This window comes from Jaculus jaculus, chromosome X (assembly GCF_020740685.1).
Source record: "Jaculus jaculus isolate mJacJac1 chromosome X, mJacJac1.mat.Y.cur, whole genome shotgun sequence".
Lineage (NCBI taxonomy): Eukaryota > Metazoa > Chordata > Mammalia > Rodentia > Dipodidae > Jaculus > Jaculus jaculus.
The window spans coordinates 34,453,150-34,479,232 of record NC_059125.1 but is presented as its reverse complement, the minus strand read 5'-3'; the positions used below and the strand labels follow the sequence as shown (position 1 = coordinate 34,479,232).

Sequence of the window (26,083 nt, the reverse complement as noted above, 5' to 3'; positions counted from 1 at the left end):
GCGTGCGTACGCACGCACACACACACACGCACGCACGCACGCACAGGCTAGGGAAGTTGTCTACTACTAAATTATACCTCTAGTCCTTCTATTCTCTACTAATCGTATCTTTTGGCGAGAAAAGTTTTCTGGTGTAATTTATTAAGAAAATACTCTTGGGCTGGAGAGATGGCTCAGCAGTTAAGGCGCTTGCCTACAAAGCCTAAGGAACTGAGTTCAATTTCCTAGTACCCATGTAAAGACAGATACACAAGGTGGCACATTCATCAGGAGTTTGGTTTGCAGTGGCTACATGCCCTGGCACACCCATTCTATCTCTATCTGCCTCTTTTTCTCTCTCTCTCAAATAAATAAATAAAATTTTAAAAAGATAATGTTCCACTGCTCTGTAATTCCATAATGGTTTTAAATTTAGGATGTGTGTGTGGGTTGTGTGTGTTTAAGGATATATATCTATATATACACCCCCACACGTATATGTATGTATGTATATAATGACTGCTCCTTCACTCCCTGTTTTATTATTGCACAAATCTACTTTCAATTCTTATTCAATATCATATTATCCTCATAGTTATAATAAGATTTGATACCTGGTAAATCAAGTCTTCCTGTATTGAGCTTCAATATTGTTTAAGTTATTCTTGGTTCATTATCATATTAGAATTTTTACCAAGCCCTCCCCCCAAATTTGTTAGGAAAGTTTTTTCTTTGAAACTATAGTTTTATGATCCTGGATGGTATCCACTAGCCACATTTAGCTACTGAGTACATGAAATATAACCAGTACAAATTGAAAGTGAAAAATGCACACTAAATTTCAAATGAATATAAAAAATTACAGTATATCAAACATTTTAAATTTTGGTTACATGTCAAACAGATAACACCTTAAATAGTGATGTAAAATACATTATTATGGGGCTGGAGAGATAATCAGCAGGTAGGTTGTGCAAGGATGAGGGCCTTATTCGTTCTGAGTTAAGATCCCCTAGCTCCCACATAAATAAAAGCTATAACCACAGTCTTGTGGGGATCAGAGAACAGAGAATTGCTGGGGCTTGCTGATTAGTAAGCCTGACCAACAATGGCAGCTCTGGGTTCAGTGACAGACTATGTACACTGGGCATGAGCATCTGCACACATATGCATAGACTACACACGCCACACAGGCAAAAATAAGGATTGCAATTGATTTAAATTGTGCCTTTTACTTAAATAACGTAGCTACTAGAAAACATGTAATTACGTTCTTTGCTCATATTATATTTCAAATAATTTTTTGTTCATTTTTATTTATTTATTTGGGAGTGACAGAAAGAGGCAGATAGAGAGGGGGGGGGAGAGAATGGGCGTGCCAGGGCTTCCAGCCACTGCAAACAAACTCCAGACACATGGACCCCCTTATGCATCTGGCTAACGTGGGTTCTGGAGAATCGAGCCTTGAACTGAGGTCCTTAGGCTTCACAGGCAAGCGCTTACCACTAAGCCATCTCTCCGGCCCTCATATTAAATTTCTATTAAATAAAACTTGTTGGGGACAAGGCTCAGTGATAAAGTGCTTTACCCTGGGTTCAACTGCCATTATTATAAAAGAAAAAAAAGAAAAAAACCCTTGTCTATAGAAACAATATCTTTATAACACAGCGATGGTCATAATGTGGGCATAGTTTATTCTTCCAAGTTATTATAGTTTTTAACATTCTTTAAATAACAATTTTTAGTTTTCTACATAGAGAACTCATGTAATTTTTGCTAGATTTATCCCAGGAATCTGATAAATTTTCAAAGTTATTGTGATCAGTATCCACTTTTAAAACTTTATTTGTTAGGCCAGAGAGATGGCTTAGCAGTTAAGCGCTTGCCTGTGAAGCCTAACGACCCCAGTTCAAGGCTTGATTCCCCAGGACCCACATTAGCCAGATGCACAAGGGAGAGCACATGTCTGGAGTTCGTTTGAAGTGGCCGGAGGCCCTGGCGTGCCCATTCTCTCTGTCTCTCTATCTTCCTCTTTCTCTCTCTGTTGCTCTCAAATAAATAAAAATAAACAAAAAAAAATTAAAAACTTTATTTGTTGCTAGTATATTAATGTTAATGATTTATATGAAATAGATTTTTACTTATTGACTTGATAACCATTGACTTTGCTAAGTTGTTATTAATTTTAGGAATTAGTAAAATGACAGTTTTGATGGACACATGTTATCTAAATGATTATTTTATTTCTTCTGAAAACATTTTTATTCATTTATGTGGTGTGTGTGTGTGTGTGTGTGAGAGAGAGAGAAAGAGGGAGGGAGAGAGGGGGTGGGGAGCGAGAGAGAGAGAAACAAATGAGGGCCACATGCATGTGCCACTTTGTGTATCTGGCTATACATGGGTACTAGGGAATTGAACCCAGGCCAGTAGGCAAGTACCTTTAATCACTGAACCATCTCCCCATCCCTTATTTCTTCCTTTAGAACCTTATACCTTATCTTTGCTTACTTGCTTTACTATGCTGGCTAGGATCTCTAGGACAATATGAATATAAGAAGAATAATGCACTTATCATATGTCAAATCCCAAAGGTAAACTTTCAATATTTAACCATTCACATGAACATGTTATAAGCATTCTGATCCGTGTTGTTCAGCTTTCCTTTAAACTATTTAATATTGATGAATTTCTTTTTTAAAATATTTTATTTGTACTTATTTATTTGAGAGAAAAATAGGCAGGTGAGGGAGGGAGAGACGGAGACAGAGAGAGGCAAAGAGAGAGAGAAAGAGGATGTGCCAGAGCCTATAGCCACCAGAAACAAACTCCAGACATGTACACCCCTTTGTACATCTGGCTTATGTGGGTACTGGGAAATTGAACCTGGGTCCTCTGGCTTTGCAGGCAAACACCTTAACTGCTAAGCCATCTCTCCAGTCCCTTACTATTTCTTATATCCAGTACTCTCAAATCTCACTGGGTTAGTCTGATGTACTTGCTTTAAAAATCTCAACTAAACGTGTTCATTCAGGAGTACTTACTTAAGAATCATAGTCATTGTTTCTTTTCGATCTTTTCCTTGGAAAGGTAGTGTACCAGTGAGCATTTCAAACTATAGAAAGGTAAAATAACCAAAAGTATTAGCCAATAAATATAAAGTCTAAAGGCTAGAAGGTTAAAACAAAAAAGAAATCACAACCAAATCTTCTAAAAAACGTTATGTATGCTTCTACTGTATTTACTACTTAACTTCTTGACAATTCATAAAAGATAACTATTTATTTCTGTAGAAATTATTACATTTAAAATGCCTCTCTATAAGTATAAATATGTGACTAATCTGACACATAAACCAATTTCATAGTAAGATTTTAAAGGATAATTTAAAAATTATTTATTTGTGAGGGAAAGAGGCAAAGAGAGAAAGAGAGAGACAATATGGGCACACCAGGGCTTCTGAGCCACTGCAAACAAACTCCAGATGCAGGCGCCACCATATGCATTTGGTTTACATGGGTACTGGGGAATCAAACCTGGGTCCTTAGGCTTTGCAGGCAATCACCTTAACTGCTAAGTCATTTCTTCAGCCCTAAAAGATCATTTATTAATATATTTATGTATCAGGATTTTTTTGGTAAAGAATAAATACCATTAATGCTTTAGATAGTAGTAGCAGAAAATCAAAAGAAATATTTTATGCCTTTTCAAATTAGGACAAGGTGGAAGCAACCAATGGGTTCCACAGTGCTTCTACCCTTCAAGCAATCATTTTACCTGGTTACTTATTACATATACTATAAGATACAGAACATCAAAATACTAGTTTCTGGGCTGAAGGGAAATTCACAAGGTGGTATATGCATCTGGAGCTTGTTTGCAGTGGCTGGAGGCCATGGCTCACCCATTCTCTCTATGTGCCCCCTCAAATAAATAAGATATTTTAAAAAACTAGTTTCTTTCTCATAGCATTACCTGATAAGTCTCATTTAATAACTCCCACCCTCTACAAAACAAACCCAAACCTTACCATTAATACACCAAAAGACCACCAGTCAGCACTCTGAGTATGACCTCTACGATTGACTACTTCTGGAGCCATATATTCCACAGTTCCACAAAAAGAATAAGCCTTCTTTTCATGGTCAATAGACTCTTTACTTAAGCCAAAATCTGCCAAAAAATATTGAATTCATAAATAATTTATACACATATTATGCTATGAATTCCAGGACTTATTATTAGAAATTCTAACCCAAGTTTTAAACAATGTATTACTCCCAATTTTTAAGGAAACCATATAGACTACAAATGAATATTTTAATAGCATGAAGATTTTTTACCAGTTAACTTGATGTGACCTTCTTCATCAAGAAGTATACTGAAAAGAAAACAAAATATGCATCATATCACCACATTTACTCTAAAGTGTTGCTTTAGCCCATAATAAGAGCACAAATGTAAACTGGGTATGGTACTGGTCTCAAACTCTTGATCCTCCTGCCTGCAATCCTAGCACTCAGCAGGCTGAGGAAAGAGAATTGAGAGTTTTAAGCCATCCTGGTCTACACAGTGAAAACCTGTCGCAGTAAAAAACAAAATAAGGGCTGGAGAGATGGCTTAGCGGTTAAGCGCTTGCCTGTGAAGCCTAAGGACCCCAGTTCGAGGCTCAGTTCCCCAGGTCCCACGTTAGCCAGATGCACAAGGGGGCGCACGCGTCTGGAGTTTGTTTGCAGTGGCTGGAAGCCCTGGCGTGCCCATTCTCTCTCTCCCCCTCTATCTGTCTTTCTCTCTGTGTCTGTCACTCTCAAATAAATAAATAAAAAATGAACAAAAATAAAAATAAATAAATAAATAAACCCCCCAAAACAAAAAGCCATGGGGCTGGAGAGATGGCTTAGCGGTTAAGGTGCTTGTTTGTGAAGCCTAAGGACCCTGGTTTGATTCTACAGGACCCACATAAGCCAGATGTACAAGGGGGTGCATGCATCTGGAGTTCATTTGCAGTGGCTGATGCGCTGGTACACCCATTCTCTCTTTCTCTTAAATAAATAAATAAAAAATATTTAAAAAACTAAATAAAACACAGGGTGGAGAGATGCATGTAGGCTAGATGCACATGGTGGTACATGCATCTGGAGTTCCTTTGCAATGGCTGGAGGCAATGGCACACATTCTCTCTTATATAAATAAATAAATACACAACAAAGAAGGGGCAGGGAAATTATTTTTTTTTCTCTTTGTAAATAGTTATTTGAAAGAAACAGAGGGAGAGGGAGAAGGAGAGGGAATATGAATCAGAATATGGGCATGAGCATGCTAGGACCTTATGCCACTTTGTATGTTGGGCTTTATGTGACTACTAGGGAATCAAACCTAGACTGTCAGGTTTTACAAGCAGGTGTCTTTAACCACTGAGATGTTTCTCCAGCCTTGAGGATATTCTTTTTGACAGAAATTTATAAATGATCCCCAAAGCAATGCCATAAACTTGTATTAATGAGCCAGAGGCATGTGAATACTATTTAAGGCAAAGTAAATTTCTTTTAAGCTGCTCTCTCCAATACTTTCTCATTGAGGTGACCTGTTTTAAGCCTCCTTGCTCTTGTACATTAGACAGGTGGTATACCTATATATAATTAATTTAATTAAGTTAAATTTTCTTTTTAGTAGTGGCATTTAGTTTCTAACCCAGGCTGATCTGGAATTCAATCTGTAGTTTCAGACTAGCCTTGAACTTCAGCAATGGTTTTCCTACTCTGCCTCCCCAGTGTTGGGATTAAAGGTGGGTGACACCATGCCCCAATTCTTGGCTTTTTTTTTTTGAGGTAGGGTCTCACTCTACCTCTGACTGACCTGGAATTCACTATGTAATCTCAGGCTGGCCTCAAAATCACAGCAGTCCTCCTACCACAGACTCCTGAGTGCTGGAATTAAAGGCATGCACCTCCATGCCCAGCAAGGGTCTCATTTTTTAAGCACTGGCTGGCCTCAAACTCATTATGTAGCTCAGGATGGCTTTGAATTCAAAGCAATCCTCCTGCCTCAGCCTTCCAAGTGCTGGAAATACATGGGTGAATCATCACACCTGACTTCTATCTCTACTTTTTAAGGTACCTAACTAAATTATATTATTATACTTTTGTTCCTCCCCATATAACCAACATAATTCTCTTTTCTTTATGATGCAGGGTCTCACTCTAGCCCAAGTTGGCCTCAAATTCAGAGACTCTCTTCAGTCTTCAGTGCTGGGATTAAATGTGTGTAGCATCATACACTGGGTCACAAATCTCCTTTCAGCAAACCAGCTTCCACACTTTTTTTTTCCTCATTGACCTACTCTTCCATTGTATACATTCTCCAGTGTTTTCTCTTTCTCAAGAAATTGTAAGCTTGGGGCCGGAGAGATGGCCTAGCTATTAGTCATTTGCCTACAAAGCCGAAGGACCCTGGTTCAATTTTCCAGGACCCACGTAAGCCAGATGCACAAGAGGGCACATGTGTCTGGAGTTTGTTTGCAGTGGCTGGAGGCTCTGTTGGGCCCATTCTCTCCCTCCCTCTCCCTGCCTCTTTCTTTCTCTCTCTCTTAAATAAATAAATAAACAAACAAATAAATAATTTAAGAAACTGTAAGCTCCTAGAGGATTTGATCAAACTTGTTTTTGTTACTCAGTGTCTGGCAAAACAAAGAAATATTTTTTGGATGAATGATGTCAGTCTATACACAGCCTACAAGGTATTCTTGTGTTTCTTTACAAGGATGAGACTATGAAAGGTATACAGGCAGAGAGAGTAGAGAAAATAAGATATGCAATTTTAGAAAAACATTCAGAGAGAAAACAAGTATTTAGTGAGCTCTCTAGTGAGCAAAGAACCACTGGGAAATGACATTCAAGTTTTTAGCTTGAGCAGACACTTGTGTAGGGAGTCATGCCACTCAGTATGAAGCTGCATAAAGGACCAAGTTATATTTTTGGATAGGCATTTTATTATACTGACTGGAAAGTTCAAGTAGTAAGTGGTTTTGTTTATATTTAATGTTATCCCATTAATATAGGCATTTCTTTTTTAATATTTCATGTATTTTATTTATTTATGAGAGGAGGGTAGAGGGCGTGCCAGGGCCTCCAGCTGTTGAAAACCAACTCCAGACGCATGCACCATCTCATGCATCTGGCTTACTTGGGTACTGAGGAATTTAACCTCGGTCCTTAGGCTTTGCAGGCAAGCACCTTAACCACTAAGCCATCTCTCCAACCCAACATAGCATTTCTTTAGTTTTTATATGATCGCCAGGGTCTCTTGCCATTGCAAATAATACCAGATGCTGTTGGCCCTCTGTAATCTGACATCAATTATTATGCTGTTTTAATCTATACATTTTTTCTTATTTCTTATTAAATCTGCTAATCTTTTCTTCTGTGATTTCTCTCATGATTTAAGGAATATAAAAGACATGAATAAAATGGCAGAAGTCAAACCCCTTAATATCTGTAAGACAGTTCTAAAAACGAATCTCAAACCTCAAGTTATTCTTAATTAGAAGGACAAGAAAAGAAAATATGACTGAGAAACATTACGTATATATATTCTAGAGCAAATGAATTTTTTTCAGAAACTATTTTATTTATTTATTTAGGGGAGAGAGAGAAAGAATGAATGGGTGTACCATGGACCTCCTGCCACTGCTAACAAAACTCCAGATGCAAACACCACCTTGTGCATTTGACTTTACCTAGGTATTACAGAATTGAATCCAGGTTGTCAGGCTTTGCAAATAAGCACCTTTAACCACTGAGCCATCTTTCTACCCTGAATTTTTATTATTATTGTATTTTTAGGTTACCATAAAGTAAATGCATATTTTAAGTTAATGCTGCCTATCTTTTATCTTTGAAAATTTATCTATTTGCATGTGTGAGTGTGGGTATGCCAGTGTCATTTGCTGCTACAAATGAATGCCTGTCCAACTTTATGTGGGTGGTTATGGGGAATTAACCCTGGGCTGGCAAGCCTTGCACGCAAGCACCTTTAGCTATTAAGCCCTCTCCCAGACCCCTATTTGTTATCTTGAAAGAAAAATTCAAGTTTTGCTTTCAATAAAGGTCTCTTCTTACTATTAGTAATTATTTTAAATATATTTATTGTAACAGAATTCTAGTTAAAGGGTACAGAAAGCCTCTATCAGTTCATGAAACATTTGACCTAAAAATTTAAATTTCTACCAAGTTCTACTTGATAGTATTAACTGGCTTTCATTATCAATTAAATATTACTTCAGTTTGATTGCTACAACTAGACATCCATGTGAAAGATCTCGCTATAAGCAATTTTATACACTTTAGATCTTATTCAAGCCTTGATGCAGGGCCCATGCTTTATTTATAAATATATGTTTACTGATCATATAATGTTCTATAATAAATGTATTCAATTAAATAATACAGAACACTAATGGCTAAAAATACTTAATCTTATATTTGTAGTAATTTTTCTGCGGACTATATACTTGAATAGTTTCTCTTATCAGGAATTGTACTTTGAGTCATAATAGAAATTGAGAAAGTGAGAAGATTAACTCAGTGATTATTTGTGAATAAAAATAGAATTATAAGAAATGTATCTAAAACCAAAAAAAATAATATGAAATATAAAAGTATGACAATTTCTTTTTATCTTGGTTTTTGGAGGTAGGGTTCTACTCTAGTCAAGTCTGTCCTGGAATTCACTCACTATGTAGTCTCAGGATGGCCTCGAACTCATGGTGATCCTATTTCTGCCTCCCAAGTGCTGGGATTAAATACAGGCACCACCATGCCTAGCAAATGTATGACAATTTCTAATCACTTAAAATGGTTTCAAAGGAGAATTTTTTGTTTCATGTCAAAATATATAATTTGAATTTTACGTATAAAATTTCAAAGTATCTAATATTCAAATGACTTGATATGAACTGGGTGTGGTGGTACATACTCAAAATTCCTGCACTTGGGAGGTGGAGTCAGGAGGATCAAGAGTTTAAGGTCAGCTTTTGATACACAGTGAGTTCAAAGACAGCATATATCACATGACACCCTGTATAAAAAATATAGGGTTCAAGAGATGATTCAGAGGGTAAGAGCATATCTTATGCAAGCCTGGAAGCCTGAGAGACCACTGGATTTCAATCCCTAAGACCCACATAAACAGTTGGGACCGGCCATGTGTGTCTGTAACCCCAGACTCACTGGGGAGCAGAGCCCCAAGAACTGCAAGAATTGCTGAGAACAGCCAGCTCCTGGATCAACAAGATACTTCAGTGCAACAAAAAGAACAGCAGAAGATAGCAGGTGTGGTGGCACAAGGCTCTAATCCCTATACTTAGGAAGCAAAGGTGGAGGATCGCCATGACTCTGAGGCTACCCTGAGACTACATAGTGAATTCTAGGTCCGCCTGGGCTACAGTGAAACCCTACACCGAAAAAAAAAAAAAAAAAATGAGCAGAAGAGTGATAGAGAAGAACACCTAATTTTAAGCTCCAGCCACTTCAGGGAGCACACCTCCACTGCAGGCCAGTGCATGGGCACATACACATTCACATGCCACACATGCAAGAAATAGAATACTTGATAAAGACAATTGTTGCACAACTCTTTTTTTTTTTTTTTTTTTTTGGTTTTGAGTTAGGGTCTCACTCTAGCCCAGGATGACCTGGAATTCACTATGGTGTCTCAGGGTAGCCTCGAACTCATGGCGATCCTCCTACCTCTGCCCCCCGAGTGCTGGGATTAAAGGCTTGTGCCACCACGCCCAACTACAACTCTTGAATATAGCTAAAAATCAGTAAATTACTTATTTATTTATTTGCAAACAGAGAGGGATACAGAGAAGAGAGACAGACAGATCAAGACACACAAAGTAGCACATGCATCTGGAGTTCATTTGTAGTGGCTTTACGTGGGAACTGGGGGGAATCTAATCCAAGTTATTAGGCTTTGCAGGCATGCTCCTTAACCACTGATCCATCTCTTCAGCCCTGTATGTTTTTTCTTTGTTATGAGATGAGGTCTTAGCTATTTTTCCCAGGTTAGTCTTGAGCTTCTAGGTTCAAGTGATCCTCCCACCTCAGCCTCCTAAATGCTGGGTATACAGGTATGTCTAGCCAAGATACAGTGAGAATGGATGAACTAAATGGTAAAGGAATTATACCTCAATAAACCTGTTTAGAAATATTCTTAATAGAGCAAAACTTCTGCTTATACCCTTGTAAAAAGAAAAAAAATGTTTACTAAGTAGTAGATGGTAAATACTGATAAATTCAAATGCAGATGTATAATTTAAATAATATAAGCCTCTTATTTATTTATTTTTGGTTTGTCTAGGTAGGGTCCTACTTCGGCCCAAGCAGATCTGGAACTCACAGCAATCCTCCCACCTCTGCCTCCCAAGTGCTGGGATTAAAGGCATGCACCACCATGCCTGGCTAATATCAACTTCTTGATGAAACTCTATTGAGAGTTGTGGAAACAGCCCACATTTAAAATTTGAAATTACAGTAACATTTCCATTAATGGTACATGGGAGAACAGGTTCTATACTATTCCACATATCAAAACATTCTTCCTACTGTAATAAGTAGAACAAAGAGACCCTAAAATAAGAGCTAGGAGGTATAGCTCAGTGGTATAGCACTTGCCTAGCATGCAGAAGATCCTAGGTTCAATCGCTAGAACTGTAATCAATCAATTAAATAAAACTCCTCCCACAAAACTAGAAGAATATTTGACTATAAGATTAGACAAAAGCCTCTCTAAAAATAACTTAAGGGCTGGAGAGATGGCTTAACAGTTAAGGTGCTTGCCTTTGAAGACTAAGGACCCAGGTTCAATTCCCCAGTACCCAAGTAAGTCAGATGCACAAGGTGGTGCAGGTATCTAGAGTTCATTTTCAGTGGGCATAGGCCCTGGCATTCCCATTCTCTCTCTCTCTCTCACAAATAAATAAATATACAGATGAAATATTAAAATAAATCATGAGGGAAATCAGAGAAGAAAAGATTAGTTGGTCTAATAAGAGAAAATGTGTATAGATAAAACCAAATCTGTGCTCAAGCAGTATTTCTGTCTCAGCCTTTCAAGGAGATAAGACAACAGGCACATACAACTGTCTGGCTAAATGGTTGAAATTCTTAGTTGGTAAATCAATGGGAAAATGCATACAAAAGAATAAGCAAAAGCCATGAACAGAAAACTCAAAAAGACAAACTGCCTTAAAATATTTATTTCAAACTCATAAAAAAAAGATCAAAGGGCTGGGGAGATGGCTCAGTGCATAAAGCACTTGCTGTGAAAACATGAAAACCTAAATTCAGATCCCCAGCTACCCATGTTAAATGCTGGGTGTGGTGGTACATGCCTGTTAATACAGCCCTAATGAGGCAGAGACAGGAGGACCTCTGAGGCTCCCTGGCTAGCTAGACTAGCCAAAGCAGTGAGCTTTAAATGCAGTGAGAGACATTTAAAAAAATCAAAGAATGTAAATGAAGGCAAGTTAAGAGTCAATTATCAAAAAATTCTCAAAAGTTTAAGAGAATGAAGTGTTAGCAGAGATGTGATGGAAATTCAATGAAGTCACTATTTGTTATGACCTCCTAAAAATTGTATTGGAATATATCAGCAGAATTCCTTACTTTTCAGGTTTTAAGTCTCTATAGATTATTCCCAGGCTATGTAGATGGTCTAAAGCAAGTGCAAGTTCAGCCAAATAGAATTTGACATCTTCTTCTGTGAACATCACCTAAAATAAAATAATTTTCCTATGTTAAGTTTTAACTTTTCATCAACAATTTCCATACATATAGACAATATACCATAATCATAATTCCTTCCTATCACTCTCCTTCCCCCACATATTCCACTCCCACTGAATTGCTTCTTTTTTGACTCCTACTTTTGCTTCTATTTTGATGTCATCATTTTCCCCTTCTATTACGGAGACTATTTTTATGTCTAAGATTTTTATTTAAGGTTCTACTTATGAATTTAGTCAAGAAATTTATAAATATGCTAATTAGACATAGCTTTAGTTACAATTTACTCATGAAAGAAATTTTCAAAATGATCTAATAAGTCAAGAATAATCGCTTACAAAAATTTAACTAGGCCCTATGGTGTAAATGTTATTCCATTACATTAACATTTTAGAAATAAAAAGTGATCTTGAAGACAGAGGCTAAATTGCCACCAAAAATTGTTTAAGGATATGTTATTGATTTATTATCACTCCTGAAAAAATATAAAAGAAGCAGGGATAAGACCATTTGTCCATTTAAAGTTTTGCTGTCAATATAATTTCAAAAAATATGAAAATAACTCTTTTTGGACAGTTTCTTCAATGTAAGAATCTTGTGCCACTAGAGAAAATATGGTAAGTACAATATTGAAATATAATAAAGCTTTAGTTGAAACAGGATGAATATAGATTGAAAATAGACATTAATTATATACCTCTTTGGATAAGCGTGTAAACAAATCTCCTCCCCTGAGAAAATCCAAAATAAGATATAACTTCCCTTCAGTTTGAAAAGCTGAATGGAGAAACAAAATTTCTGTTTAATTATTGTAGTTATACAGGTTGGGTTTACATTAGGTCAGTTAATTCACAAATGAGTATTATTTTTAGCAAATTAGTTATATCAGAGATTTTTAACTTATAAGAAAACACTGATTGGACTGGAGGGATAGCTTAGTGGTAGGACCCAGGTTTGATTCTCCAGTACCCTAGGTTTGATTCCCCAGCTATACCAACTGGTACTTGTGTCTGGAGTTCCTTTGCAGTATACAGAGGCCTTGGTACACACTCTCTCTTTCTCAAATAAATAAAAATAAATAAAATATTTTAAATAAAACACTGATTTTCTTAGCTTCCATGTGGAAATGGCAAATACAGTATGTCTTATGGAAACACAAGGTCATATGGAAATACTAGGTCTTTGACAGGCAAGAGTCTCTCAAAACTGCAACAGTTCTGGGCTGCAGAGATGGCTTAGCAGTTAAGTGCTTGCCTGTGAAGCCTAAGGACCCTGGTTCGAGGCTCGATTCCCCAGGACCCGCGTTAGCCAGATACACAAGGGGGCACGTGCATCTGAGTTCGTTTCCAGTGGCTGGAGGCCCTGATGCACCCATTCTCTCTCTCTCTCTCTCTCTCTCTCTGTTACTCTCAATAAATAAATAAAAAATTTAAAAAACGCAGCAGTTCTAAAGATGTGATCAATAAGAAATATTTGCAACAGACTTATTTAACCATGAAGTAAAATATAAAATCCTACCACACAGGTGGGTTGATTACATAGAATCATATGCCTTTACCTACCACTGAGAAAAAGCGCTTGGCTTTGGAATAAAGACAGTAAGTAAAAGATTTAGGATGTTGACATTAGGAATCTTTCATGTTTTTAGGCAGGGCTAATATAAATATAAAATATAAAATATAAAATGCATATAATCATTATTATAATAAAAAGCAATAATTGTTATATATTCACATTACTACCAATCAGAAACTATGTTTAAAAGAAACAGAGGCTTCCAAAATTGGATCAGGAGGTAACTGTTTAATTTCTATTATTTTAAGTACATACAAGTGTATGAAAAAATACATAATATACCCAGGTGATGGGGAATGAGGTAAAGGGATAAGGTGGATGGTGGTTCATAACTCACCGTAATGCAATTTGACAATAAAAGGATGATTAACTTCTACCAAGATATCACGTTCCATTTTTGTCCGAACACGGTCTCGAACTATAAAAGATTGTACATATGCTACAATGCAATTCTCTTTCAAAAATAATATTAAAAATAAATTATTTTAGTTCCTATTTTAAATCAAATTTTATGTAGATAAAATATTAATTTTTATTGCTGTTAGATTTATCAAAAATAATACAAGTATCTTTTGCTATATTATATAACCACAAGAAATTGCATATATTTATAAAATCTGTACTTTCAGCTAAAAAGCAAATAAATACAGAAAGCATTTTAGGTGCTGAATTTAATGTCACATTTACAAGTATTTTAATCAAAGCTATGAAAAATAGCAAAAAAAAAAGCAAGTTAAAAACAAGGCATTCTAATGAAATATTAAAACAAAAAAAACTGAAATAAGTTTCAATAGTTCTTTTACTAGCTCAATTCAACATATTTTCTTTTGCTTTTTGTTTGTTTTTTCAAGGTAGTGTCTCACTCTAGCCACGGCTGACTTGGAACTCACACTGTAGCCCAGGCTGGCCTTGAACTCACAGTGATCCTCCTACCTCTGCCTCCCAAATGCTGGGATTAAAGGTGTATGCCACTGTGCCCGGACAACATACATTTTTAAAGTATCTATAAAATGTGACAGACACAAATAAAGGACAGATACACCCAAAGAGGTCTATTTTGAGGAAGAGAAAAAGAAAATGGGGGGGGGAGTGGAAATACTTTTTTATTGGAATTAGATTTGGATTATGATTTGTATAATCTTGTGTGGGTTATTTGTTTAAAGTTTTTTTGATCCTATTACCTCAGCCATAAAATGGGTCTAACAGTGGTATCTTTAAAAGAATGTGTGATCGCTTTGAAATAAGGCAGGTACCTAGAGCCTGGTAGGTTCACAGAGGTTGGCATGTAAGACATATTTAAGTAAATGGTAGCTCTCATTAAATAAAAGAAAATAGCATTATGATTAAGGGACAAAACAATGAGATGTGCACGAATTCAGAGAAGACTAAGGTCAGTTTTACTTGCATAAGAAGAAAGAGGAAGGTATAAGATAGTGCCTAAAATCAAGTATGGCATTGAGCAAAAGCACAGACATAGAGGCATAAGTGAAGAGTCAAAGCAAAGATTTATTGCTGTGGAGATGACATATGGAGGTTGAATGCCAGAAAGAATTTTATGTTTGACCTTGTAGGCAAAGCTATTTTCCAGCAACAAACACTTCCTACGCAGTCTATGTACTAGGCACTAGGAGAGAAATACAACAAGAGGCTCAGAATCTAGTGGGAATGAGAACTAAATAAATTATCAGAAGACACTCTGAAACAGGCAAGATGCTATTGTAATTCTAGTACTTGGGAGGTGGAGGCAGGAGGTTCAGTTTAAGTAACTGGGATTACAGGTATGTGCCACTGTACTTTGCTTCTAAAAGCTTTAGAATTTATTTAAAATCATATATAAAAGATTAAGTATAAACTGGCATGGTGGTGCATGTCTTGAATCCCAGCACTTGGGAGACAGAGGTAGGTGGATCACTGTGAGTTCGAGGCCACCCTGAGAATACAGAGTGAATTCCAGGTCAGCCTAGACTAGAGTGAAACCCTACCTCAAAAAAAAAAAAAAAAAAAAAAGAGTTACCTTGCTTAAATAATTTTACTGCTCAAGGGCTTCCAGTTTCTTTCTCTTTAAAATGAGAGGCTAGAACAAGGCATTTTTCCTATCAGGATTATCATGTGATAGTTTCTCACATTTCCTTATAAGGAACATTATTAAGAACTTGTTTTTGCTAAAATGAACAGTGAGATGCTGGAGAGATGGCTCAGTGGTTAAGGTGCTTACTTTCAGAGTCTAAGGACCTGAGTTTGATTCCCCAGATGCACAAAGTGGCAAATGCATCTGGAGTTCATCTGCAGTGGATGGAGGCCATGACATGCCCATTCTCACTGTCAGTGTCTCTTCTATCTCTCTTTGCTTGCAAATAAATAAACAAAAAATTAAAAATAATTAAGTAGGACTTCCAGGTAAAATGGCAGCATAGGAGCCACAGTAAAGCAGCCTAGGGGGGAAATAAACAGAAAAACAACAAAATACACCTTTCTACCAAAAAGTGAAGGTGTACAAGAAATTATCAACCACATCAGAGAAGGAGGAGAGACTCAGAGCTTCCAGAGACCACAGAAGCAGGCAGACCTGGCTCCAGCAGTGACATGGGCCTGCATGGCCACCAGGCTCTGCCTGAGCTGCAGGAGAAACCAGATGAAAGGATTTTCCACTCACATCAGCCTCCTCTCAAACTCAAGAAACCTGAAAGAGAAGACATCTGGAATAAGCTGAGCGGCTTGTGAGGAAGAGGATCACAGAGACCAGCCATGCAGCGCAGCTCTGGTACAATTTCAGGCACCCTCCACAGCCTCCCTTACCCCAATCACCAGCACTGGCAACCACAAGAGACCTGGAGAAAGGAACTCAGCTACAAAGCACACAGTACAGAGGATGAGAGCAGCCACTGACCCAGCCAGCCTACCTTAGCCCACAGCACAGTAAAGAGGGACCTAAGCAGACATGCCACATAGTTGAGACCAAAGCCATCCTAAAAGGTAACGGGGCATACTTTCACCAGATGGAGTTGACCACTGGGATGACCCAAAAGGCACCATAGTACTGAGAAGAAGTGATGAAGGAGTGTTCAGCACTGAAACATCTCTATCACACCTTCCAAGGATCAGGGTCCATTGTACAAGAGGTGGCAGAAAGAATGTAAGAGCCAAAGGAAAGGTAGGACTGCTTACAATGCAACAGTCCAGACAGAAATTGGCCTTGACCTCGCAGTGCCTAGAACTACCTTCACAAGACCATCATAGTAGGAGGAAAAGATGATGACATAAAAATAAGAGTTGCTGGGCGTGGTGGACACACCTTTAATCCCAACACTCGGGAGGCAGAGGTAGGAGGATCACTGTGAGTTCAAGGCCACCCTGAGACTACAGAGTGAATTCCAGGTCAGCCTGAGCTAGAGTGAGACCTTACCTCAAAAACCAAAACAAGTAAATAAATTAATTTAAAAAAATAAAAATATGGGCTAGAGGGATAGCTTAGTGGTTAAGGCATTTGCCTGCAAAACCGAAGGACCCAGGTTTGATTCCCCAGGACCCACGTTAGCCAGATGCACAAGGGTGTGCAGACATCTGGAGTTCATTTGCAGTGGCTGGAGGCCCTGTTGTGTCCATTCTCTCTCTATCTGCCTATTTCTGTATCTCCCCCCTCAAATAAATAAATTAAATTAAAGTATAAAAAACATTTTAAGAAATGATTTACAAAATATTTATCTTAGGCCTAAAATATTTTAGGTCAACAGACCTTTCTAACAGATCAAAATTCCCCCGCTAATTGTTCTAATGCTATTAACTTCTAGATGACCCTATTCGCTATATTAGTAGGAACTTTAAAATGGATAAAGATAGATATAAAGATAGATGCTTTGCTAACTTCTAAAACATAACTGAAATGACATTAACACAAAATTTATATTAGAATCTTCTTATCTGCAAGGGATATGTTCTAAAATCCTCCAATAGGTACCATTAAAATACTGGACCCTATATTGTGTTTTTTCCTATATATACAAACCTTTGATGAAAGTTTAATTTATAAATTAAGGACAGTAAAGATTAATAAAAACAAATAATGAAGTAGAAGAATTATAACTGCATTCTGTAATAAGTTATTTGAATGTATTCTCAGTCTCTATCACTGTATTTTAAACTATCTTACTGAACTTCTAACTGTTCACCTAACAGAAGTACTTTATGGATTTTCTGTGACATTTCTGAATTATCAGCATCATCAAATTTGTGGCTTAGAACCATTATTAAGTAAGAATTGCTTGAATAACCATGATGGCTTCTAAGTAACTAACTAGCAATAGGTACTTCTATGTAGCACAGATATTCTGGACAAAGGAATAGTTGCTTTCTGGGTGGAACTTCTGATGGTACTGCTTAGAGTGACATGCAACCTAACATTGTTTATTTTTGGAATTTTATCCTTAATATTTTCAGACAACTGCAAATAACTAAAAGCAAAGCTGCATGATGAGATGTTACTATATGCATAAACTCACAAGGACAAAAAATAGGAGAGGAAGCAATAGCAAAATACAGGTATATGGTAATGAACTTAACAGATTAGAGAAAGCCAAAGTCTAAACCTAAGATCCTTTCCAGCTAACTCTTTAATATGTCACTATTAAGCAAGGAAAAGCCTGAAAAGTATCCCAGGCATTTAAGGAAATAGTATAAACACATATTTTACAAAGGGAGACTATGCGAGGAACAGAGGAAAACTAGCAAAATCATACGGCACACCCGAACCAAGAAGAGGAAACTTTAAAAGGTTAGAGTGGCAGAAGGAACAAGAATTTTTACCACACTACAAGGAAAAAGCAAGAAACTAAAAAGAGCTCACACCTGAAAAAGTTTCAAGAGAAAAAAATCTGATTACAAAATGTAAGCCCTACATTTACAGATCCCAATTCAAATAAACTGAATAAGGGAGGATGAACAATGTAAAAGCAATGACAACTAGGGAAATTTAAATTAGGTTAAATAACAGTTATCTTTTTTATGATTATCTTTTAGATTTTAGAGATATATACTAAAATACTTATGGAAGACATATATTATCTGTGATTTACCTCAAAGTATCAAGAGGAGAACATACATGCAAAATGATCAACTGTGAGTTGATAAATGGTGAAGCATAAGGGTGTATACAGGTTTACTATAAATCTTAAATGTTTGACACTTTCATAATGAAACTCTTTAAAATAGAATAATCAGAACAAGCAAAGTATGAAAAGTTAAAAATGATGGTAAAAATAAAAAGGTCAAGGATTGTTGAAAAATAGTTGATGAAAGTTTCCTAGGAGGAAAAAAAAAAGACAGCCGGGCATGGTGGCACATGCCTTTAATCCCAGCACTTGGGAGACAGAGGTAGGAGGATCGCCAAGAGTTCACGGTCACCCTGAGACTACACAGTGAATTCCAGGTCAGCCTGAGCCAGAATGAGACCCTACCTCGGGGAAAAAAAAAGGAAAGAAAAAGAAAAAGACAAAAATGGGAGGGAGGGTTAAGGAGATGGCTCAGTCAGTAAAGCACTTGCTGTGCAAGTATGAGAACCTGAGTTTGGATCTCAATCACCCAAGTAAATACCAAGGAGACACCAAACACTTAGGAGTTAGGGACAGGCAATCCTCAGGGCAGCCAGGGTAAACTGGCTAGCTAGACTAGCTGAATTGTTAAGTTCTGAGCTTATGAGTTTAAGTCAGAGAACCTGTCTCAGTAAATAAAGTGGAGAGCAATCAAGGAAGACACCAGATGTCCACTTTTGGCCTCCCCCCACATGTACACACATGTATGTTCACACACATACATGTATACCACATACATATATGCCAAAAAGACAAAAAATGTACAGCAGAAGAGATATAAAAGAAAACTAAGGAATGAGCCAGGAAGTACAAAATATCCAAAGAGCTAAATTTCACAAAATTGAATGAGTTCCTAAACTGAAAAAGACACATTAGGTAGACATGTATGATATTCTTTTTTTCTTTTCTTTTCTTTTTCTTTCTTTTTTTTTTTTTTTTTTTTTGAGGTAGGGTCTTGCTCTAGCTCAGGGTGACCTGGAATTCACTATGTAGTCTCAGGGTGGCATAAATGTCATGGCAATCCTCTTACTTCTGTCTCCCAAGTGCTAGGATTAAAGGCATACGCCACCATCCCCGGCTAAATGATGTTCTTTTACAAAATCTATTTTGCATATAGTAAATTAGTAAGATGTTTAAAACATTAAAATAATTATAATAAAGATATGGGAGGGAGTACAGTTAGGGTGACTGGACTCCTAAAAGTAAAAAAAAAAATTAGGGAAGTCTGCACTTGCTAGAAATCAAAGATGATCTGACTTTTCATCTCTTGCCTAGTTTCCTAGACCTGTTTTTTTTTTTTCTCCCACAACCAGGACTTTTCCCGGGTAGGTGGTCTTTCATAGGATTTAAACATTGTGGTTGGTCAAGTTCAGCCCCTGGAACTTGGTGTCAGGGCTAGCCTCTTCCTGAGATAGGCCCTAGTCCTGACCAACCAGCTATCCCTTTGGTTTACCTGAGCCAAAGGACAGCCCCCCACTAAAAGGTTATAAATTATAAATACCTTTGCAAGAGGATAGGCTCTTTGACCACTTGGCAATTTCCAGCTGTGAGTTTTCTCTCTGCTGGGCCTGGGCTGAGCTGAGGGGAGAACCCCTAGCCCTTACTCTCCACATGGGTTCTTTATCCTCTCCAGCTCCCCACATGGCAGGGGCTCTGAACTTTCTTTCCTCTCTTTTCTTCCCATGGTTTTTCCAGGTCCTACAGGTGGGATCTCTAGCTATATGGGTGCTTTTCTTGGGCTCTGTACTTCCCTCAATAAATATAATATTTTAATAATTATCCTCAGTCTTTTTTATTCAAGTCTGTGATTAAAATTAGAAATGAACTTAAGGTTTGGGGGTTCAAGGACTTTCCTGGACCCTGAGCACCCCCTTATAGATACATCAAATCAGCTTTAGTCTTTTCAACTCCTATTTGCCAAAGCTCAAGATGAATTTATAATACTTCTTTGGTAAGTTCATGGTAAGTCCTGCTCTTAGTAGTCATATGATTCTTATCTCAATAGGAAAACTTCACTAAGTCAGTCTAAGTTTAAAGCTGTTAACAGGAACTGATTCAAATGTAAACAAGTGGCCTGAGTCCTATAGGAATCTTTGAGGTTGTTTTGACTATATGGAGATGAGAAATAGCAACAGTGCTTACCTTTCAGTGTGGCCTTCTTTAATACCTTCATGGCATAAAGCTGTCTAGCATCAGAGCCTGATATTTTTTTAACTAGGAAAACCTGTATTTTAAATGAGAACAAATAAATGTTATGAAGTTTCACAAACTATATTCTTTTGTTAAAATAAGATGCCTGCCATACTGAAGTTCATCATACACACACACACACACACACATATATATAATGTATATATTCTAATATATTACAGATAATTTTTACTCAAAATGTATCAGTTATAAGCACTAGTTATAACTTGGGGTGTCAAAGTAAGTGATTTTTTCCATTTTGTTGTTTACCTGTTCCCAAGGAGCATGTAAAACATACAATAAAACAAAAGTCTCTAAACTATGAATATAGCAATTCAAGAACAGCCCTGAATATTTAAAGTATAATATAGGTGATGATGGCTCTGCTTTTAATCAAACAAAAATTCTTCTGAGTCCTTCAATTGTTTTGTGTACTAAGAATGCAACCTAGGATCTCACAGTACACAAACACTTTACTACAAGATATAGCCCCAACCTCATACCAAAATTCTTTTACAGGGGTTTCTCTTGATGTAATTATTCACTAATAAATGGTCTTTTCTATGTATAAAAACTGCTAATAAATTTCACTGCTAGGAAGAGTAAACTAAAGCACTTCTACTGAAGAATTCTAGTCACAAATATTTAGTGTGATTCTATCTCCCCACATTTTTCTTTTTACAATCACATATATCTAAATATGAAGAATACAACACCAGGATTATTATTTGGCTCCTTTCAGCCAGTTATGGGGAGCCAAACTAGGGGACAACATTCTTAACAGGGATGGTCCTAATGTGGGCTGTTGTTCAAATGCTAATGGTAATTATATGTATTAGTCATGCTTTTGAACAGAAATCAATTATTAGGTGAAATCAATTATTAGGATTTATCTGCTCTAATTATTTATTCTTAAAAAAATTCCTCAATCAAGCTTGTTTATTCAATTCTTTAAGGAAAATTCTCTGTAGATTTTAAACTTTCTTCAGTTCTTTGAAAGCAACTTAACAATTCTCAGCACTTCTCAGCTTGCTTAGCACTTTAATAAGCATCTGTAATAGGTCTTCACAACAATCTTGGAAGTCAGGCCTACACAAACAATGCCTGTTTTATAGCTGCCCAAAATAAGGCTTAGAGAACTTAATCAATTTGCCTGGTGTCACAGAGGACATACTGAGACAAGAGCGAGACCAGCTACCCAGTCCTAGGTTACTATTCATGGTGATAACTATTCACTTTGGCCAGTGACCAACCAGTCAAGCTAGGTGGCAGCAACAGGAGACCCAGCTGTCACCTGATCTTCTTCCACCAAAGCATTTCTGACCTTTCTCGCTCCCCCATGAAGCTATTCTAGGCTATGACAGGTCATTCCTATTTCCTTGACTTACACTGGCCTTTAAAGATGAGTAAGAAAGAAGACACCTTATTTTTAATGCTTGCTATTTATAGTAAAGCATTTAAATTACTTTTATAGAAATAGGGAAACATTCTAATTCCTAGGAACTTAAAAGATTGTGTCTCCTATAGTGTAAGGTATAAAGCTAAACTTATTTATTGGGGCTCACTGAGTAGCACCATAATGCAATTTAATATCAGATATTATGTGTTTGGCCTTGTATCATTTAACTCTTATCATTACCCTATGAGGTCAGGACTATTACTCATTCGTTTCAGAATTATATTCCAGGTACTGTGCTACTGGCTCAGTGCTAAAGTATGGCCCTGGCACTCATGAGTTCTATAGTCTAGTGGAGGAGACAGCCAATTTATCTTTGCATTTGGAGCAAATGCCATGAGGTGGAGGCATACAATATTCTGAGAAGATATAACAGATAGCTATGACTATAGCAAGAGGGCAAGGACGGCTTCTTTAATAGGCAGAAGAAGAGGTAATCAGTTGATGAAGGGGAAGACTGGGGCAGGGTATTTCAGATAAGTAAGATGAAGAAAGGCTTTCTAGTGGGTTGCAGCCTGTAATGCTTAAGGACCAAAAGAGGCCAATGGGGCCAAAACACAGTATATAAACTGATGCCTTAACAGTAGCTTGGGTGTCAAGACTTAGGAGCTCCTCAGTCATTTTAAGAATTTGCTCTTGGGCTGGAGAGAGGGCTTAGCGGTTAAGTGCTTGCCTGTGAAGCCTAAGGACCCCGGTTTGAGGCTCAGTTCCCCAGGTCCCACGTTAGCCAGATGCACAAGGGGGCGCACGCATCTGGAGTTCGTTTGCAGAGGCTGGAAGCCCTGGCGCGCCCATTCTCTCTCTCCCTCTATCTGTCTTTCTCTCTGTGTCTGTCGCTCTCAAATAAATAAATTTAAAAAAAAATTAAAAAAAAAAAAGAATTTGCTCTTAATACAAGCAAAGAGAGGCAACTGAGGGGTTAGAGTGGTGTAGTATAACTTATGCTGAACTGAGACAAAAAAAAATTGGGGGAGATACAGTCAGGAGACTTGTAATAGACCAGGATGAGGTAGTGGTATCATATTCTGGAGAGGTGGCAATGGAGAAGAGCAACATGATTTGAGGATTCTTTACTAAATAAAAGTAGATTGTGTGTGTGTGTATGTATACACAGAAAGAAAAAGATGTTAAGATACCTCCCAAGTTAAATTTCTGGCTTACTGAATGCCATTCATAGTGACAGAGAAAAATGAAATAGAGTAAGTCTGGGGAAGGGAAAGACACTGAGTTTGGTATTACATACATTCAAATCAAAGTGCCTTTGACACATACAAATAGGAAAAAGTAAGCAGCTAAACTGAAGAGTTTAGAGCATGGAAGAAAAATTTCAATTGGAGATATAAATCTGTTTTGTTAGCAGTAGGTGAGTTATAATTAAGATAGTGGTACAGGGGCTGGAGGGATGACTTAATGGTTAAGGCGTTTGCCTGCAAAGCCAAAGGACCCTGGTTCAATTTTCCAGGACCCACGTAAGCCAGATGCACAAGGGGGTACATGTGTCTGGAGTTTGTTTGCAGTGGCTGGCAGCCCTGGTGTGCCCATTCTCTGTCAAGTAAATAAAAATAAAATCTAGTTATATTTTAAATATAGTGGTACAGACAAAAACCAATTAGTAAAGGGCACAAGGAGATGAATCAAACCTGAAGTAACTTCAATATTTAATGACTGGCGAGAAGTGGGAATGGGGCTCCAAGGAGTTAAGTAACTGGCTCAACTTGTTATTTTGTTTTTTTCAAGGTAGTGTCTTACTCTAGCTCAGGCTGACCTGAAACTCACTCTGTAATCCCAGGCTGGCCTCAAATTCACAGTGAACCTCCTTCTTCTGCCTCCACAGTGTTAGGATCAAAGGTGTGTACACCACCATACTTGCTTTTCAAGATGTGTTCTTGGCCTAGCATGGCGACTCATGCCCTTAATCCTAGCACTCAGACAGCAGACATAGGAGAATGGCTATGAGTTCCAAGGCCAGTCTGAGACTACACAGTGAATTCCAGGTCAGCCTGGGCTAAAAAGACCCTACCTCAAAAAATTGTTCTTATAGTGAGTACATAGGAAAAAAAAAAAAAAAGAATTCAGTATGGTTGCCCTAGAGCCTAAATTTGCAAACAGTATGCTCTATTATCTATTCTTCATTTGGATTAAAAGTAAGCCCCATGTTTGAAAGATGTAAGAACTATAATAAATTATCTATGTGAGCCAAAGTTTCTAAATAGTTCCATTAAAATACATAAAAGAGCTAAACCAGTACTCTTTTGAAGCTTGCAAAGCAAAGCATGAGTCTGGAGTTCATTTGCAGTAGCAGGAGGTCCTAACACACCCATATTTTCTCTCTCTTTCCCCTTTCTCTTCCTCCCTGCCCCTTTCTTCTCTCTCTCAAATAAATATAAAAAAAAAGCCTAAAAAACTGAAACCCAAAAAGCAACAACAAAAACTCATCACCGCAATAACAAAATAAAGTGAATTCTAGGTCAGCCTAGGCTAGAATGAGACCCTACCTTAAGCACCACCCTCCCCCGCGCACATGCCAGATCTCCTAGTTCTTAATAAAAAATAGAATACATTGTTGTAATCTAGAGTCATGCTATTGTACTATAGAACATTACGTCTTATTCCTACTATGTAACTGTATTTTTGGTACCTATTATCAACTTCCATTTCCCACTATCCTTCCTTCTTGAGTGACTAGTATTCTACTTTAAAAAAAAAGTTTATTAGCATTGGGTGTGGTGGCACATGCCTTTAGTCCTAGCACTCAGGAGGCTGAGGTAGGAGGATTGCTATGAGTTCAAAGCCACCCTGAGACTACATAGTGAATTCCAGGTCAGCCTGGGCAAGAGCAAGACCATACCTTAAAAAACCAAGAAAAAAGTTTCTTGGCAACTAAGAAAATATTTTTATTTATTTATTTGAGTGAGAGGCCAGGGAGGGAGGGAATGAGGGAGAGAGAGTGAAAGAGAAAGTATAGATGTGGTGGTTTGATTCAGGTGTGCCCCATAAAGTTATATGTTCTGAATGCTAGGTTCCCAGTTGATGGAGATCTGGGAATTAACACCTATTGGGGTCAGTGTATTGTTGGGGGCGGGCTTATGGGCATTATAGCCAGTTTCCCCTTGCCAGTGTTTGGCATACTCTCCTGTTCCTGTTAGTCTACGTGATGTTGGCCAGAAGGTAATGTCCACCCTCTGCTCATGCCACCACTTTTCCCTGACTCATGGAACTTCCCCTCGAGTCTGTAAGCCAAAATAAAACTTTTTTCCCCACCAGCTGCTCTTGGTTTCTGCCAGCAATGTGAACCTGACTGCAACAATGGACATGCCAGGGCCTCTTGCCACTGCAAACTCCAGACACATGTGCCACTTTGTGCATCTAGCTTTACATGGGTATGAGGGAATTGAACTCAAGCAGGAGCCATCTCCTAAGCCCTCTATTTTCTAATTTTATGAAACTACTACAGTTTTCTTAAAGCACATACTCTGGCTGGGAAGATAGATCAGTGGTTAAGAGTGCTTGCCACTTAAGAAAAAGGGTTTCTCTGGGCAGAGACTGCTTAGTACAACTTCACAGAAATCATGTAAAAAGTTGGGTGTAGCCATGCACACACCAGTAACCCTAGTGAGGGGAGAAAGAGATTAGAGACTCACTGGAGCCTCTAATTATATTAATTATATAATTATACTGTGTTATTATTGACAGACAGCAGCTCTGGGTTGAGGAAGACCCTATCTCAAGAAAATATGTAGATGAACAATAAGAGACACCTGATGTTCTCCTATGGCCTCTGCAAGTACATAAATGGGACATACCCATCTGTACACACATACACACCTGCATATATCACACATTATACCACACATAAGCACACACACATGCAAAAAAAGTACACAGTCATGACTTACCTTTCCAAATGATCCCTGCCCTAATACTTTTAACAGTTCAAACTGGGAAGGATCTGCCTTTTCATGTCCTTCCTTTACATGATGTGTGATTGCAATTTCTTTGATGCTGCCTTCTTC

The 26,083-nt window shown here is 37.6% G+C and overlaps 1 protein-coding gene across 6 annotated transcripts in view; it reads right to left on the bottom strand.

The window, feature by feature from the left end:
- Rps6ka3 (ribosomal protein S6 kinase A3) overlaps positions 1 to 26,083 on the bottom strand; it is a 125,363-nt gene that overhangs the window by 37,690 nt on the left and 61,590 nt on the right. For all 6 annotated transcript variants that reach the window (XM_045140078.1, XM_004670650.2, XM_045140076.1 and 3 more), the window contains 8 exons: positions 25,967 to 26,083; positions 20,567 to 20,648; positions 13,678 to 13,758; positions 12,463 to 12,542; positions 11,646 to 11,752; positions 4,320 to 4,357; positions 4,007 to 4,149; positions 3,021 to 3,091 (listed from right to left, as the gene is read on the bottom strand). In XM_045140078.1, the coding sequence (XP_044996013.1) occupies positions 3,021 to 3,091; positions 4,007 to 4,149; positions 4,320 to 4,357; positions 11,646 to 11,752; positions 12,463 to 12,542; positions 13,678 to 13,758; positions 20,567 to 20,648; positions 25,967 to 26,083 (719 nt within the window). The remainder of the gene's footprint in view (positions 1 to 3,020; positions 3,092 to 4,006; positions 4,150 to 4,319; positions 4,358 to 11,645; positions 11,753 to 12,462; positions 12,543 to 13,677; positions 13,759 to 20,566; positions 20,649 to 25,966) is intronic.